This window comes from Pleurodeles waltl, chromosome 7 (assembly GCF_031143425.1).
Source record: "Pleurodeles waltl isolate 20211129_DDA chromosome 7, aPleWal1.hap1.20221129, whole genome shotgun sequence".
Classification (NCBI taxonomy): Eukaryota; Metazoa; Chordata; class Amphibia; order Caudata; family Salamandridae; genus Pleurodeles; species Pleurodeles waltl.
In genome coordinates, this window is record NC_090446.1 from 1,365,327,864 (window position 1) to 1,365,346,318 (window position 18,455).

Below are 18,455 nucleotides of genomic sequence, written 5' to 3' on the forward strand. Positions count from 1 at the left end.
GCCGGGCCCCATGGATCATTTTGTGGATCCAGAGCAAAGCCATCTGCAAGACTGACCTTCCTCAGCACCCAATCCACTGATGACGGCCCCAGCTCCACCCCTTGGCATCACCATCCTCATACCAAACTATGACACTGAGCCAGATGGGCATCATTCGGCACCAACCAAGGACATCCTCTCTGAAGGAGAAGACAGTGTTTTTTTTGTTTTTGTTTTTTAATGGGTCGCTCTGGAGATGGTGACGTTTGGGAATGGTCAGTGGACCCTTATGGAGAAGCACCAGTTGAGGAGGACAACCGGTATGATAAACTGGATGAGACCAGTGGTTTAGACACCTCACCTGACACTGGCCTGATCTCCCCCTCCTACTGTGGCTACAGAGGAGGGAGACTTTTGTCTGTGGTGGCACACAGGCCAGCTGAGTTCCTGGACCTTTACCTGCCCTCAGTGGCAGCCAAAACTAATATTTTGACAGAGGTGATTCAGCTGAGAGTTTCTCCCTCAGAACCTATACTTCCATTTAATGGAGCCCTTACAGGCGTCCTACTTGGGGCCAGGGCTCCTGTGAATAGGATGACTGCCCACCACCATCACCCCACACATGGGGATCCCAGTTTCCTTACCCAGGACCCCACCCTGAAAAGCCGGGTAGTTCAGGACTTCATGTCCCGAATTAACCCTGGCGCATTCACTTCCACTCCACTAGACTGGGAATCAAAGAGGTCGTATACCTTTGGCAAGACAGTCTGTTCTTCCGCCAGCCTAGTATTACCATCGGTAAACACCACATGCCTTTTGGACCGATGTATCCCTCACAATCTGGGATTCAGATGCACAAGTGCTGCCAATGGTCTCGGAGGAGGCCCAAGCTATACTGCCACAGGCTATGGAAGATGTGCGAAAATGAGGTATTATGTAGTGTAGTTGTACAGACTCACTGTGTAATACACTTACAAACCCCTTTAGGTACAGTAGGTTTTGTCTGCAAAACCTTCAGCTCAGGGGAGGTGAAAAGTGATGCAACCTCCTATCAGGCAATAGTGAGCCAACAATGGCAGTTAAAAGAGGTTTTAAAGTGGCTGTGGAAAGCAGGGTATAGGTTTGGGTAGTTCTCGGACCCTGGGGCCCTAGACACTGTTGATCTGCTCCCCGGCCTCTGCCCCGCAAGATGTGAGAGGCCCGTTGTTGCTGAGGCACATATTTTCTTTTGACTCTGCTGGTAGCTCTTTCCAAAACCTTAAAAGGGGTGTTGCTGCTGTGGAAACTGCTGCACCGGCAGCGCTAAGTCCAGAAAGTGGGCAGTGGCCTTACTCTCTTTGAACCATGCAAGAGCAGAGGTTGTCCTGGCTCTGGATACCCTGGGGCCGTCAAAAGGCATGTCCATGAGAACTGCTGAACATCTGATGAGGTACCTGTGGAGCGAATACAGGTGTGTTCCACCATTCTGGTGCTAATTGCTCTACTCAGACAGTCCATGTCCATACCACGTTTTATTGAATATTTCACTACATCCTTTCAATCCAAGATCAGCTGCTGTAAGGTTGGTTGTCTTGTCTGGGACAGCTGGTAAAATGTCTACCACTTTGTCCCAATGTGTATGTTGATATCTGCCCAGGAGGCATGTTGTATTTACAGACTTAAAGGCAAGACTGGCTGAGAAGAACATTAACTTAGCAAATTTCTCCAGCCTCTTAGATTCCCTGTAAGTGGGATTGGTAGGTGTTAGAAATGGGGTTTTTGGTTGGCATCAGGTTGCCCTCTGTCCAAGCAAGAACCCTCACTCTAGTCAGGGTAAGTCACACACATCCCAAAATCAGCCTGTGCTCACCCTCCGGTAGCTTGGCACGAGCAGTCAGGCTTAACTTAGAAGGCAATGTGTAAAGCATTTGTGCAATAAATCATACAACACCATAGCATAACACCCCAAAAATACACCACACAGTATTTAGAAAAATATATAATATTTATCTGGGTATCTTCAGGTCAAAATGATCAAAGTTGCAATACGAATTTGTAAAGATATCACTGAAAAGTGATATAAAGTGTCTTAAGTCTTTAGAATATTAACAAAGTCTCTTTCAAGCACAAGTACCTGGTTTAGCGTGGAATAATCTCCTCAGAGGGCCACAAGAGAAGAGGTGCGCGGAAAAAGGGTGTGTGCATCGATTTCTCCCCAGCACACACGGACTTGCGTCGTTATTTTCCACGCGGGGAGGCCGGCGTCGTTTTCCGGCGCGCGGACTGTCTCTTTCTGTGGATCGCGGGGATTACCAGATGTCCCGGGTCTGTGCGTGGATTCTCCTGCTTGTTCTCCGGCTGTGCGTCGGTCTGCGGGGCTGCGCGTTGAAATTACGATCTCACGGCAGGCGTCGCGTCGATTTCTCCTCTGGATGTCGATCTGCGGGGCTGCGCGTTGAAATTACGATCTCACGGCAGGCGTCGCGTCGATTTCTCCTCCGGATGTCGATCTGCGGGGCTGCGCGTTGAAATTACGATCTCACGGCAGGCGTCGCGTCGCTTTCTCCTCTAGAGGTCGGGCGGCGTTGTCCTTGCGAGGCCGTGCTTCGGATTTTCAATCGTCCCAAGAGCGTCGCGTCGATCAGCGTCGGTGTGCGGCGTTTTTCTCGCCGCCGAACAAGCTGTGCGTCGAAATTTTCGGCGCACGGAGCGTCCAAGTAAAAGAGAGAAGTCTTTTTGGCCCTGAGACTTCAAGGAACAGGAGGCAAGCTCTATCCAAGCCCTTGGAGAGCACTTTCACAGCCAGACAAGAGTTCAGCCAGTCAGCAGGGCAACAGCAAGGCAGCAGTCCTTTGTAGAAAGCAGACAGGTGAGTCCTTTGAGCAGCCAGGCAGTTCTTCTTGGCAGGATGTAGTTTCTGGTTCAGGTTTCTTCTCCAGCAAGTGTCTGATGAGGTAGGGCAGAGGCCCTGTTTTATACTAAGTTGTGCCTTTGAAGTGGGGGTGACTTCAAAGAGTCTCTAAGAAATGCACCAAGTTCCCTTTCAGCTCAATCCTGTCTGCCAGAGTCCCAGTAGGGGGTGTGGCAGTCCTTTGTGTGAGGGCAGGCCCTCCACCCTCCCAGCCCAGGAAGACCCATTCAAAATGCAGATGTATGCAAGTGAGGCTGAGTACCCTGTGTTTGGGGTGTGTCTGAGTGAATGCACAAGGAGCTGTCAACTAAACCTAGCCAGACGTGGATTGAAGGGCACAACAAGATTTTAGTGCAAAGAAATGCTCACTTTCTAAAAGTGGCATTTCTAGAATAGTAATATTAAATCAGACTTCACCAGTCAGCAGGATTTTGTATTACCATTCTGGCCATACTAAATATGACCTTCCTGCTCCTTTCAGATCAGCAGCTGCCACTTCAACAGTGTATGAGGGCAGCCCCAATGTTAGCCTATGAAAGGAGTAGGCCTCACAGTAGTGTAAAAACGAATTTAGGAGTTTCACACTACCAGGACATATAACTACACAGGTACATGTCCTGCCTTTTACCTACACAGCACCCTGCTCTAGGGGTTACCTAGGGCACACATTAGGGATGACTTATGTGTAGTAAAAGGGGAGTTCTAGGCTTGGCAAGTACTTTTAAATGCCAAGTCGAAGTGGCAGTGAAACTGCACACACAGGCCTTGCAATGGCAGGCCTGAGACAGGGTTAAGGGGCTACTGAGGTGGGTGGCACAACCAGTGCTGCAGGCCCACTAGTAGCATTTAATCTACCTGCCCTAGGCACATGTAGTGCACTCTACCAGGGACTTACAAGTAAATTAAATAGTCAATCATGGATAAAACAATCAGTAGTACAATTTACCCAGAGAGCATATGCACTTTAGCACTGGTTAGCAGTGGTAAAGTGCCCAGAGGTCAAAAGCCAACAACAACAGGTCAGAAAAAATAGGAGGAAGGAGGCAAAAAGTTTGGGGATGTCCCTGTCAAAAAGCCAGGTCCAACAGTAGGGAAGGCATTGGGGGTTCAAGCAACTAGAGGATGCTTGTACCACCAGGCTCTCAGGAGTGGGGTGTTGCAACAGGAAGTCCAGGTCTCTGTGAGTGGGCCTGCGTCATCTTGTCACCTGCCGATTAATGATCTTGGCCTGCTCAAGTGCCTACCAGAAATGTCAGGGCCTCATTACATAGGAGGAGAGGTCCCTGGTATGACTGTGCAGAGCTCAAAACATCCATAAGAACAGACTATTTCTTGGGCGGAGAAAGGTAAAGCACCTCTGCCGCTCTCAAAATATGTTGGAAAGGAGGACTCCTCCTTAGTGCCTACAGCTGGATTTGGTGAGGAGAGGCCAATGTCTGGGGAAGACTCCACACCACTGGCCTACTAGAAGCCATCAAAAAGATTTCCATCACTCTAGTCATCATTAGTACCGGTCATTGTCCCTAACATATTGTGTGGTGTAAATATCAGGTTCTGAGTAGGCATACTCAGAGTCCGAAAAAAATGACTGGCTCAGTTTAGTGAGCCACAATGAGAAGTGACCACTGCTGTGATAAGCTAAATCACTGAAAATAGTGTCTCTTACACATTAATCTGCTTTCAAAGCAAGGCGGGTCGGAAAGGAATCTGCAGCTAATCTCTGCCAAATAAGGTTTTATCTTGTTCATCTAATAGAGACTTCTAGCCCCAGATTCCATACCTTTGAATAAATACCTAAGCAATACCTCTCCAGAGGTAGACTTTGAAACCAATTAAATTAGAAAGTATTGCAGGACGGCACAGGTGAAGTGCCAGTCACAACGGATGTGACTGTCTGTCCAGACAGTAGTGCTTGGTGCACGTGAACAGGGTCTCCCCCCCTCCCCCCCTCCTCACGTTGCTGTTTGACAGATGTCCAGGACCAGGATGCTGCATGGTAATGCAGTGGTCACGACCTGGACTGGTGGAGTGAGCCCGCACGCCCTCAGCCTAGCCAGTGCGCAGCAGATCTTCATGCACAGAACAATCAATCTCGAAATTGTCCATATTTGCACCGCCTTCACCCGCCTTTTTTTTTTAGCTCCCACATAGCACACAGAGTTGATTGTCCGCCTGGAAATATTTTGTGCACTTAAGGCAGAATGGCAACACTTTTTGAGTGCAGACGATTGAGTCTCTCCTCTTTGGAGGGATGAGGTGGAGCAAAGAAGGTAGGCAGGGTGATGTTCTGGCCTACCTGAATCCAGGCCACAACCTTCGGAAGGAATGAGGCACGTTCCTGGAAAACTGGCTTATTCGGTTAGAAGCGGGTATAAGGAGGGTACAGAGTGCCTGCAATTTGCTGACAATCCTGGTCAATGTTATGGCTACTGAAAAGGCAGTTTTGATGGTCACTAGCTTAAGAGGGCAGTTGTCCAGAGGCTGCACACATGAGAAAGGGTGAGGACCATATCAAGGCCCCACCAAGGCATGATGTATAGTGTAAGGGGGGGGGAACCATATGCTCCAGGCCTTTAAGGAACCTAGCCACAACAGGCGACTTGAGAGAGAAGGTTGGTCTGGCAACTGCAAAAATGCAGAGATGGCGGAAAGATAACTTAACTGTGCCTAGACCTGCCTGGCCAAAGATAAAACAAACAAGAGAACATTAGATTTAAAAAAAAAAAAAGTGCAGAAAGGGAATCAGCATTATGGGAGGCACATTATGATACAAACTTATCCCAACAACAGACGTATACTGACTTGGTGGAGGAACACTTGGCTTCTACAGTAATATTACAGACTTCGGGAGGAAGGTCGAAAGTTCTCACCTGTCACCGCTCAATCTCCACGCATGAAGTTGGAGGATGCATACGTTTGGGTGCCAGACCCTCCCCTGTTGCTGCAACAGAGGATCTGTTGAAGAGGTATCATGACTGGAGAACCAGTGGTCATGCTCAGCAACTCTGAATACCTTACTTTCTATGCCCAATCTAGAGCCACGAGAATTATCCTGCTCTTCTTGAGAATCCTGGGCAGGAGTGGTATTGGCAGAAAGGCATACAGGAGGCCGAAGCTCCACATGGGACAAAAAGCGTCTGAGCAAGAGCCACCTTGGAAAATCCAGCACGAAAAACTGCTGACAGTGGGTGTTCTCAGTTGTGCTCGACAGATCCAACCAAGGCTTTCCCCACTATTGAAAGAGACCTTGCACCACCCATTGATGGGGATTGCATTCATGATCCGCTAGGCAACTTCTGAGTTTGTCCTGGCGTTGCGACAGCCTGCCATGTGTTGACCCTCCTATGAAATGCCTTTACATTTGAGCCATGTCAGGAGGCACAGGGAGTCTTGACAGAGGGTCCACAACCCAACACCTGCCCTGTTTGTTGCAGTACTGCTTGGCAATGGTATCCTTGAAACCCTTCACTAGCCTTCCTTCCTCCCCTCTGCCCCCACCCCCCACCCCCCAGATCGAAGGAAGAAATACTTTCAATGCCAAGTGAATTGCCTGAAGCCCCCACAACTTGATGTCGACTTTGGACTCCACTGGAGACCAGCGCTCTCTGATCTCCACCTCTCCCAGATGGCCACCCTAACTCAGGGCTGACATCTGTCACTACTGTCAACTCTGGTTGGGGGAAAAGGGAGAGGAGTCTGCTGCTGACCCATTTAAAATGTTTTTTTTTTTTTTAAGCCACCACAGCTGATCTATCGCAGCCCCTCGGAAGTCTGAACCATGAAGGAGATTCCATTGATGCTGCACTCACCGGACCTTCAGGTCCCACTGAGTAACAAGCAGGATACAAAAGGCCATGCCCCCCCCACAGCCTCAGAGTCTGTCTCACCACGGAATCATATCCTGGACTTGCATCTCAGAAGGATAGGCCGGAAACTGCACTGTCCAGATTGTCTGATGAAAGGGAGTGCCTAAGAGGGAGTCAGGTGCAACTGTGGCATCTTCATGGTGAACCCCAGTGAGTGCAGGAGGTTTGCCGTAGTGTGAAGGTGGGAGGGGACTACCCAGGGCAAGTCCACCTCCAACAGCCACTCAAGCTAGGGGATGACTGGAACCGCAAACCTCTGCAGATGAGCTGCAACCACCACTGTCACTTTCATGAACACCCGGGGGGCACTGGTAAGGCCGATAGGGAGCACGGCAAACAAACTGTTAGCCCACAATGACCCACAGGGTAACGTCTATGGCAGGCTGGATGAGAATGTGCAGGTATGAATCCTGCAAGTCTCATGCAACCATCCAGTTTCACGGATCCAGTGCAGACAGAACCTGAGTGAGCATCTTGAAGTTCTTAAGGAAGAAGTTAAGGCGCAGGCCGAGGATAGGATGGAGGCCTCCATCCTTTTTGGGCACCAGGAAGAAGCAGGAACAGCAACAACGCTCTACTTCTGATGGAGAGACGACATTTCCTGACCAAGCAAAGGGAGTTGATCCCCCGTCAGCTTTTCGTAAGTGAGTGGCATGGGAGGGGTAGGGTGTTCAGAAAAGAGGCGTAGCCCTCTTGAACAACTGGTCAGATGTTACTGACCACCAGTAATGCGGACAATGGTTTATCCTGCCTCCCACCGGGTGCCCATGGGGTCAAAAGGGCACGCTAAAGGGATTTTGAGGCTACTGCTGTAGGGGGCAGGTTCAGGTACTGGCTTGACCTTTGCTTGGGAGCCCTGCGTGGTCTGTAGGTACCACATCCTCGGTTGGGAAACCTGTAGGCCATGGTGGCTGGGCTGGTAAAGATGCGATTAGAAGCCCCTTATGTGGCCACAAAAGGCGGACTGGGATTGTCGAGGGGCCATGGAAAGGAACAAGGACCTGGTTGTAGCCCTACTGTCACTGAGGCGCTGAGTCTGCATTATCTCCAGAGAGACGAGTGCCATCAAAAGACGTGTCCATGAGAGAAGCCTTAACATACCCTGAAAAGCTAGTGGTTCTCAGTCAGATTTTGCATCTCAATGCCACTGATTTAAGAAGAAGAAGAAAAAAAAAAAGAAAAGAAAAGAAAAAAAAAGAAAAATCGCTCTGTCCAGTGAGTCAGTTGTGTCAAGTCCACAACAAATGGTTTACTTTGCTGCATCCGTGTTGTAAGGAAATGCCCAAGACACCAGAGCACCCTAAGTGATTGACAAATTAAATCCAGCCAATCAATTAATCCAATTTTGGGAGAAGTGCAAGTTTTATTCCACTGATGATAGAATTAATGTCCACAGCAATATGGCAGCCGACAAGCATTTCGTACTCCAGACTTTCTCGAGGCTGATTTGAACAGGTTAGCAGTCAAAGTGTCAGAAATGGGTCAAAAAGTTGTTGCAGGAAAGGCTTTGAAACCTGTGGCTGCAGATTTGATAGTCAGCAAAAATCTGTAGGTCTTCATCATGAGCACAGAGTAATATCAATATAAAAGAGCCATGATAAACCTCATAGCCGTATAGTAGTGAAGCATTAGTCAGGCAAACTGATATCCTATTGTTAAATGTGGTCCAAGGAGTTTATTCGCTTGTTGAGATATGAGAGGGTTGAGCTTCTTAAACTCCTTGGATCACATTCAACAATAGGGCCCGCTGCTGCTTTCCCGTTGTGGGTGATATATTGCTTAGCAAGGATTAGACCCAAGTCCAGGAACGTAGACGTCACCTTGTATTTAGCAGGCCGTGGGAATAATCCCAAAATACACATCAGGGGTGTAAAGTTAATATTCTGGCATGTAGTCTCATTTAAAACCTCAACCACCACCTCCCAATATGCCTGCAGCAGGGGGACAGCTACAAATCATATGTAAAAAGCACACCCCAAACTCCTTCCACTTGGGACATGTAGCCTAAGCCATTGGGTGGGTGGAGGGTTAACCCATTGATGGCCGTTGGGAGGATGTCAAAATGATCAATTTAAAACACGCATTCCTGGACACTTTTTGTAATAGGCTCCTTTATTCTCTCCGAGGCTCTCTCCTCAATGGGAGTCCCAAGTTCTGCTAACCATGTGTCCCTCAAAACTATGAAAAGGCACTTCCAAGTCAGTCCTCAGATCACAATAAAAAGTTTAATACCAGTCTATTCTGCCCACCCCCAATAGGTGCAACGCAAATGACAACCTTCACAGATGACCAGCACACCACCACCCTCACTAACTCCGACCCCCCCATCGCACTCAACGACCACCCAAAACACTGCAGCACGCACCATTAAAAACTGGATCGCCGACTGCACCAACAAAATAACCCCTCTCAAGAAAAACAGCACTCCCACTAAGAAAGCCAGCTGCTTCACCGAAGAACTCAGGGAATCGAAACGCACCTGTTGCCGCTCCGAGAAAATCTGGAGAAACACCAAATCCACAGAAGCCCAAAACAACTTCAGCTCCGCCGCCACCGCACACCACCAACTCATCAGAAGCACCAAAAGAAAAGCAATACAAAACAATCTCCTCACACGCACAACAGCAACAAACTCTTTAGCATTTAAGAGTTCACCCAAACAAACAGTGACAACAGATATCCCACCCTCACAGAACCTCTGCAACAGAGTCAACACCTACTTCCAACACAAAATAAAGACCATCTATGACTGCTTCAACGAGGAAAACCTATGTGCAGAACCCCCTCCACTGGAACCCGAAACCAACGATCACCAACTGGAACCCACTCACCACCAAAGCCACTCTGAAGATGAAGTCTATACACTCCAGGCCCCCATTGACCCATGCCCTGACCACATCTTCAGAGCCGCTGACATCATCACCCCCAAGCTCCGCCTCACTATCAACCGCTCCCTAGCTGATGCCTCCTTTCCTGATGACTGAAAACACAGAGATCAACCCCCTCCTAAAGAAACCCTTGGCAGACCACTGACCTAAAAAACATCCGGCCCATCTCTCTGCTACCTTTTCCAGCGAAAGTCATCGAGAAAGCCATCAACAGCCAATTCACCACTTTCAAAGACCACAACATCCTCGAAGCACCCTAATCCGGATTCAGAAATAAAACCATAGCGCCGAAACAGCCCTACTGGCTGCAACCGACGACATCTGCTGCCTGCTGGACGAGGGAGAGACGGCAGCACTCATCCTGCTAGACCTATCGGTGGCCACCACCCCCTGATACACAGACTTCACGAAGCCGGCATCAGAGACAAGGCCCTCGACAGGATCCATTTCTTCCTCTCCGGCAGAACCCAATAAGTGAGACTCGCCCCCTTCCTCTCGGACCCCACTCCTACCAGCTGTGGAGTTGCCCTAGGGATCCTCCCTCAGCCCTACTCTGTTCAATGTCTACCTGGCCCGCTGGCCACCATCGTTAGGAGCTACGGAATCAACATCTCCTATGCAGACGACACTCAACTCATCCTCTCCCTATCCCTATCCAATGAACCCAACACAGCCAGGCACAACTTTCGCGAAGGCATTGGAGCAGTAGCCAACTGCATGAAAAACAGCTGCCTCCAACTCAACCCAAACTAGACAGAAGTTCTCATCATGAGCCCCCAACCCAATGTGTGGAACGACTCATGGTGGCCACCCACCCTCGGAAACCCACCCACCTCCACGAACAAAGCCCGAAACCTCAGGATCATCCTGGAGCCTCAACATGGACCGCCAAATCAGCTCAGTTACATCAACCTGTTTCTGCTCCCGCCGCTTCCTACGCAAGACCTTCAAATGGATTCTCCTTGAACCCAGAAACACCGTTACACACGCCCTCATCACCAGCAGACTGGACTACAGCAACGCACTCTACACCAGGATGAACAAGTAACTCACCCGCAAACTACAGAACATTCAGAATGCTGCTGGCAGACTGGTCCTCGCCTTGCCCCGACACTGCCACATCTCACAAACACTTCCTTCGCTTCCAAAAGAAAAAAGAATCACCTTCAAGATCCTCATCCATGCACACAAAGCCCTCCAGGACACCGGACCAGCCTACCTGAACAGTGGACTCAACTCCCACATACCCTACCGGACTCTCCGATCAGCCCGGCTCTCTCTCACCGAAGTACCCCACATCAGGAAACCAAACAGGGGGGTGTCTTTATCCCACATCGCAGCCACAGCCTGGAACTCCCTCCCACTACACCTCAGACAGACTACCCCCTCCTCAACTTCACGAAGGAGCTCAAGACATGGATTTTTGAAGAACCACCTCACTGATGGATGCTACACGACCCCCCTGTGCCCCAGTGCCTTGAGGCCCTTACAGGTGAGTAGCTACGCTTGATAAGCCCCGAATGATTGATTGATTGATAGGGTAGGTTCCCCTAATTCATCTGACCAGCAGCCTCTGAAAGCCGCCACCAGTGCTTCATATAGGAGAAAGTTGTCCAGTGGTGTATTAAAATCAGCTCACAGTTTAGGAAACATCAGCAGGATTCCAGCTCTGTTAGAAATCGCCCAATAGTGTTACCTCCCTCTCTGCCCACATGGAAAGATTGCTTCTCTGATGAGGTGGGAGAAGGAAGGATGCACACTTCAGGGGTATCTCCAGTGAGTATGGGGGCACCCAGTAGCATCCCTAATCGGCTCCCTATTCCTGAGTAGCACCCATTGGATCAGCACCGCCGGGTAGTACGATTCAATGTCCGGGACCACCAGTCCCCCACTTGTGACTGGATGTTGCAGCTTGGCGAGCACCAGTCTATGCCAGCCCACAGAATAAATAAGGTAGGTCAGCAGGGAGTCCAAATTGCGGAACATTGGCCCTATGTATAAACAGGAAGGGCCCCACGCAAATATAGGAGCTGCAGCAGTGCTATCATTTTAACCAGTGCCACCTTCCCAGCCACAGACAATAGCAGTCTTCCAAAAACCCACTTGCGTATGAAGCAAGGGCATTGCCAGACCTGTGTTACCTTCCACTAGGTACACCACTGCCTTGAACTCTTGGATCCCCAGATATTTAAATGTAGTGAGCTCCTATGCCACCCCGGTAGTCCCAGGCGGTATCAGATGGCTTTCGAGGTCATCGGGATGCAGTCATCGTAGGCTTTGGAGTTGCATTACAAACTCAAGCATCAAATGCACACCTTGTGGGGATCTGTCACAGACATTTGTCAAAGACCGTCCCTAGAAGGACTAAACCCTGCAGTATTGGGGGTAGAATCCCTTGCATAGCCTTCACAAGTAGAGAAAAAGAGGAGCAGAGCTCTGGATCCTTCCCTCAGGGCACAGGAAGAAAGGAACTGAAGTCAGCGCACATGGGTGGTGATTATATGCAGCTGTTAGCATTGAAGCCATTACACTTCAGAAGTGACTGTGTCATGCGCTGCCACCTACCAGCATGCAGGGCTATTGCTTTTGAATTTTTCAGATCCAGTCTTGCATCAGTAGATATTCAGAAGTTGAGGAATCTGTGGTTAGAAATATTCATAAAAATTATATGAGACATCAGAATTCAGATCAATCAGCAATACTTTAGAATACAATTTTAAAAAAAGGGGGATGGAATGTTCATGTAATGGCCAGCAAGCTGCACCGATGTCACTACTTTTCACAGATACAATTAACTTTAAGTTAAGCACCTTCAGTAAGGACGCCTTCTGCCTGGAATTGGCAGCTGCCTTAGGTTTAGTTGGACTTTTTACAGACTGGTCACACTTTTTTGGTAACTTTCAGCCTGTCTGTGGCTCGAAATTGCTATGACGAGTATGACAAGCCTCAAACCAGCACATTTTCACCGGAGTGGTATTATCACATTTTTCAAATGACATTTAGATGGTAGTGTTTAAGCAGCAACCTATCGAGACACCTGAAAAAATGAGTGATTTTAAGTCCCCATGGTCTCTTCCATAGGTCAAAAACAATATTCTATTGTCACCAAAGCACAGGTGCATCTGCAGAATATTTAATGATTAGTTTCCTGATTTCATGTATTGACTAAAAAATAAATACATTGGAGGCATTCACCTTTTCTTTTTCATTTTCACTGCAAATATAACCACTGCAGAAAAAACCCACACAAATTAAGAGGATTTGGTTTATTTTCCTTTGAAAAATCCTTTCTGCTTTTCAGTCATTTGTGGCTCATTCGGAGTTCTGGCTTACGGGAACAACCTTCTCAACATTAACCATCTCCATAAACAGCTACACTGGTTTAGATGGAAACAGAAGGGATTGAGGGCTGAACAAATTCATCTTGGAGGCTTAGTAAAATTCATCTTTGTTGCATTTTCATAATGGCAGTGTAGCGAGAACAAGACAAGACAGAAGTTCTCAATTTACTCTGGAGATAATGGGGTCTTGGGTTTTTCCAGCAGACCTGTAAACATTTTCCCTTCTACTTGCTAAGAAGGAAAACAAAGCAAGAGTTCAAAGAAAAAGGAGCAAGGAAGAAGATAAAAATCGAGGATTCAAAATTTCCAAGAAGCACCTTCATGTTATTAACATCGTTTAAGGCTTATTACAACATAGTTTCTTTTAAACTGTGGAGTTTTTCTTTGTTTCGCTTCGAGGGTTTACCCTCTGTTGATTCAATTGCTCAAATTCAGAGAATAAGAAGGAAAGTCTGTTCTGTAGGTATCAATTTGCATGCTTTCTAGAATTCCACACTTGCTCTTAGGATGAATGCCAGGAAAAAGATAGGCTCTTGGCAGGGTTTGATTTGGGTGTCTGTATGAACTGCTTCACTTGTTTCATAGTAGGATACACTTCCTCTTGGAGGATTTCTTCTTCTTTTTTCCATTGCTGGCCTTTTCTTTGTGTTTATGGATCTCCCGGACAAGTGTATAAAAAGCATCTTCAACTCCCTTAGAGCAATCAATGATGCAGCAGATAAAAACAACAAGAGAAAGGAAAAAGAATTAGTGTTTCCAGTACAAAATTGTGACACTGTTACGTCTTACGTGCTATGCAATCTCAGATACCCATCTCAAATATTCAATTACTTACCTGTAACAGCTTTCTCTAGTTTGAGTATTGTTCATTTCATTAAGTGTTGCTAATTCTCCCTACCCCTTTCATTGGCTGGGAAAAATCTTGCAAAAAGTACCAACTTCAAGATGTGAAGGTGTGCTGGTATTGATTCCTTTCGGTTTAAGTAAGGAAGGTATAACCAAGCATTCTGCACCAAATATGTAAACTATAATTTTATAAAATAACAGACTTTCACGGATGGTCTTCTAGCAGCTTTCTACTCCACAGTAAATGTTACTCAACGTAACAGTTCTTCCATTCTTTGTTCTTCAACCTGTTCCTCTTTTCACTACGTGTGTGATGTGCTCCCCAGGACAGGAGGTGACCATCGCTACACCGCAACAATGCCACAAACCTAATAGCAGACTCATCCTTTTCTCTCTGGCTATCCAGATGTTATACCATATAAACCAGAGAATTATGTTGAAAGGTGGGTTTTGTAGACGTGAACTTCTACACGCAAATCCTGGAATCAAAAGGAGTCATTTGTATTTACTTCTACACAGTTTGTACTTACTCCTACGTAAAAAGCCGGACCATTCTCCCTCACCTCCTACACATGGCAAGAATTCATACATCAAACATTTAGAAGCGGGATGGTGGCAGCTAGGTTTCAATGAAACCAAACCCACATAACTTTAACAAGGGCAATACGCTATCGCTTGTTATGGGTAAAGGGAGCTTGTGCAGTTTTTGCAAGCATAAATATCCTAGCATTAGCATTTCAATCTAGGGGAAACCAGAAGTAGAAGCCTCGACCACCTATTGGCCAGGTGAAGAGTAATTCAGTCTAGTGAACTCAAAAACTGAGATAACTTTATGTGAATGTTTTCGATCAATTTGTGGCTGTCTGGTGTAGCAGTGGAAGCTATGTAGTAAGAGTTTAAGTGCCGTGTTAAGCGGTGATAAAGTCAATATTGAAGAAGCCACCTCCATTATGGATAAACACAGGGTGTTATGAGCAAACAGAAGAAAGCTGAACGTACAAGATGCATTTCTTTAAACATGTTTTTGCAATCACAGTGATGGACCACCTTATAAAATGAGTCATTCTAGCTAAAATGTATTTGATTACACAAATCCGACATAAGTATTATACTATTGTTCAGCAATCAGTAGTGACTAACTGATCACTAGTGGGAAAGAAGTTTAAAAAGTGTTTCAAAACCATTCATAAAAAAATCTATACGAATACTTGTACAACAGTGTTTTTTTTTTGTTTTGGGTACCAGCAAATCAAAGAGCACCAGTCTGCTGTTTATTGGATTACAGAGTGGGAGCATTAGTGCACATACATTTTCAAAACCTATTTTAATTTCACAATTTTAAAGGTTAGTGCCAAAAGTAAAGGGTTGAGAGTAGCTTCAAGTTCACGGCCAGTTATAGCACACCATCAACAATCAGGGGAATTTGTTCTGAAGGCCCCTTGACTTCAAGGTCTCCACTAAAAATCTCCATTAACCCCTGCTGAACGCCTCTTCAGCAAGCAACAGCTACTCCTTCTTACATCTGACAGCAATGTTAGTTCTGTGCAATATCCTTTTCCTATTATCTCTGCCTGCCTGCATCTAATGAAGCCTATTTGGTCCGTGTGGATCAGTATGATTAAATGCCTTTATCATCCCCAACAGTGTATGACAAAATTGCTAGTTTTTTTTTTTTTGGTCATGCGATTTCATGAAATGGCACAGTTTTCCCTCCGAGGATTATCAGACCACCTGTGGTACTGAGTTTCTCAGTCTGTTCTCCTACCCATGAAGCAGATTGCTTGGTGCAAAAAAAAAAAAAAAAAAAAGGCTAATTTCAAGTCAATTATGTCCATGAGTGTTCTCTAAAACTGGATGCAATGTTGTCCAGAGGTTGGCAAGTGAGCAGTCTTGTTTCAAGAACTGGGAGAAAGATCAGTGGGTTTCCTACAGTGATCACAGTCAAATGTACTTTTTACACTTGCAACTCACAACTGACCAAATAAAAACCTCCTGCTTCACCAGACACACGAATATATTGTATTCAAAGGTCTACAAATTATTATAGAATATACTTCACCTCTTCTGTTTATGAAGTCTGGCAGGGCTTTTAAGTGTTAATATTGCATGTACTCAGAAGCCAAGCAGTAAGTTCAACAATGGAAACCTATAACAGAGGCTCCCATCACACATCTTGAATAAGATATCAAGGCTAAAAGCCATTTGATTGAAGTGCACCTAGAACTTGGGTGAAGGAGACCTGGGTGGAGGATGCTACCAATGGTGCATTCATTTTCAAACGGAGATGTTATTGTCTGCCTTTTCTGTGACCTGCTGGTTGTCAGACCCTGTTCAGCAGGGCCAAAGCACCAGCACGGGCTACTGGACTCAATCACTGGTCTTTAAGGATGTTTGCCTCCAATATCTAGGGTTTAACTCAGTTATGATGTTTAGTACTGTGCTCCACCTCCTGTGGCATCATCTCTCTGTTCTAGGGGGATCAATAATTGTAGGAAAGTACCCTCTTTTTGGTATGGTTACCCCCCACTTTTGCCTGCTATCAGCATGCTTAAACTGTTTACACTGGGATCCTGCTAACCAGGACCCCAGTGATTGTGCTCTATCCCTCTAAATTTGGTAGCCTAGGACTTTGCACACCCCACAATTGACATACTGGTGCCCCCTTATAAGTCCCTAGTATATGGTACTTTGGTACCCAGGGCACTGGGGAATCAGAAGTTACCCCATGGGCTGCAGCGTGTATTGTGCCACCCATGGGAGCCCATGCAAAATGTGTCAGCAGGCCTGCCACTGCAGCCTACGTGAAAAGGTGCATGAACCCTTTCACCACAGGTCACTGCACCAGGTAACTAAGTCACCCCTTTGGTAGGCTCTAACTCGAACAAATGCAAGACCCGTTACATTGAAAATGCTTGTTTTTAGGCTTGCTGTCCAGACGGCATGGTGCAGGGCCCCCGTGTGTGAGGGTACCCCTGCATGAGCAGAGGTGCCCCCTGTGAACTCCAGTTTGATTGCACTGGACTTTATAAGTGCGAGGAACTCATTTTACCCGTGTACTGGACACAGGTCACTATGTCCAGCTACATAATGGTAACTCCGTAACTGGGAATGTTTGGTATCAAAGATGTCAGAATCATACCCCAATATTGTTGCCAGTATTGGTTGTATGATTCCATGCACTCTGGGGGCTCCTTAGAGGACTCCCAGCATTGCTCCTACCAGTCTTCTGAGGTTTTCCGGGCAGCCCGTGCTTCTGCCACCCCTCGCATAGGTTTCTGCCCTTGTGTTGATTGACCAGTTCAAGCAGGGGAAGACAGAACAAAGAATTTCCTTTGGGAGAGGGAGGCAACACCCTCTCCCTTGGAAATAGGTGTTACAAGGCTTGGGAGGGATAGCCTCCCCAAGCAACTGGTTTGGTTTAAAGGGCACATTTGGTGCCCTCCTTGCATAAACTGGGTTGCACCAGTCTAGGGATCCCTGGTCCCTGCTCTGGCACGAAACCGTACAAACGAAAGGGGAGTGCCCATGTCCATCACCACCCCAGGGGTGGTACCCAGAGCTCCTTCAGGTGGCCACTTAATTCTGCCATCTTGAAACCAAGATGTGCAAAGGCCCATTGGAGCATCTCAGTAGCCAGGTCAGGCAAGTGACATCACAGCCCCCTCCTGATAGGTGGTCACATTACTAGTTAAACAAACTCCCTTTTCAGGGCTATTTTGGGACTCCCTTGAGGATGGGTCCCCACATTCGACTAGCAAGATTCCAGCAGGACTCCTCTGCATCGCTTACTTCATCTGCTGGCAACTGAAACCTCAACAGGACTCTTCAGGAACCAACAATCTACAACTCCAGCAAAGACTCCGCTTTGCAACATTGTTTCTCCGGCTCCTTCCAGCAACTGCAACATTTCCCTGGCTGTGCATCCTCCGAGATCGGCGAGACTTCAGCCTGCACCAAGAAGCAATCTCCCTTGGAGGGAAGGAGTCACTCCCCTGCAACTGCAGGCTCCAGCTGCAAGGACGACCGGCTAAGTGGATCTGCTCTTCTCCGGAACTGTGTGGATCCTGCCTCACAGGTGGTGGTCTGGAGTGGTCCCCTCTGCCAGCTTTCCAACTTTGGAGATGGAAAGCCCTTGCAGGACAGTCCCCCTGTGCACTGAGACTCTTGCACCTACCAAGGCTATGTTTACTCCTGCTACACAGGATCTTCAGCCTCAGAGTAGCCCCAGCCCCCAGCACTTCTTCCTGCAAAGCACTTTCTCTTCTCTGCTGCTCCAGCGACGTGGGACTCCTCTTCAGGTGTGCTGACTGGGCCTCACTGCGACTTAATGTGCCTGCTGCCAGTGGGTTGCCTGTGGGGGATGCAACTGTTTTTATTGGCTCTCATGACTACCGAGGGACACCTCGGACTCCCCTCCAAGGGTCAAGTCCCCTAGGCCTTGCTGTCCCTCTTCAGCCTTGCAACATTTATTTTTTGCTCCTCTTGCATTTGCCAAGACTTGGTTGTTCTTTTGCACCACTAACCATCTGCAAGCCGACAACCAACGTGGGACATCACCTGCACCGCTCCAAGGATTCCTCTTCAGCTCCTGGGATCCACAGCTGGGCTTCTTCCCCAGTCGACCTGGTTCAGCATTCTCAGAAGG

At 47.5% G+C, this 18,455-nt stretch overlaps 1 protein-coding gene across 1 annotated transcript in view; it reads right to left on the reverse strand.

Moving 5' to 3' along the window:
- Nucleotides 1-12,874: 12,874 nt before the first annotated feature.
- The window catches only part of LOC138246319 (GTPase KRas-like), an 82,125-nt gene continuing 76,544 nt past the window's right edge, over nt 12,875-18,455 (reverse strand). Inside the window, exon 5 of the mRNA XM_069200816.1 lies at nt 12,875-13,657. Coding sequence (XP_069056917.1) covers nt 13,544-13,657 — 114 coding nt within the window. The 3' untranslated portion in view covers nt 12,875-13,543. The remainder of the gene's footprint in view (nt 13,658-18,455) is intronic.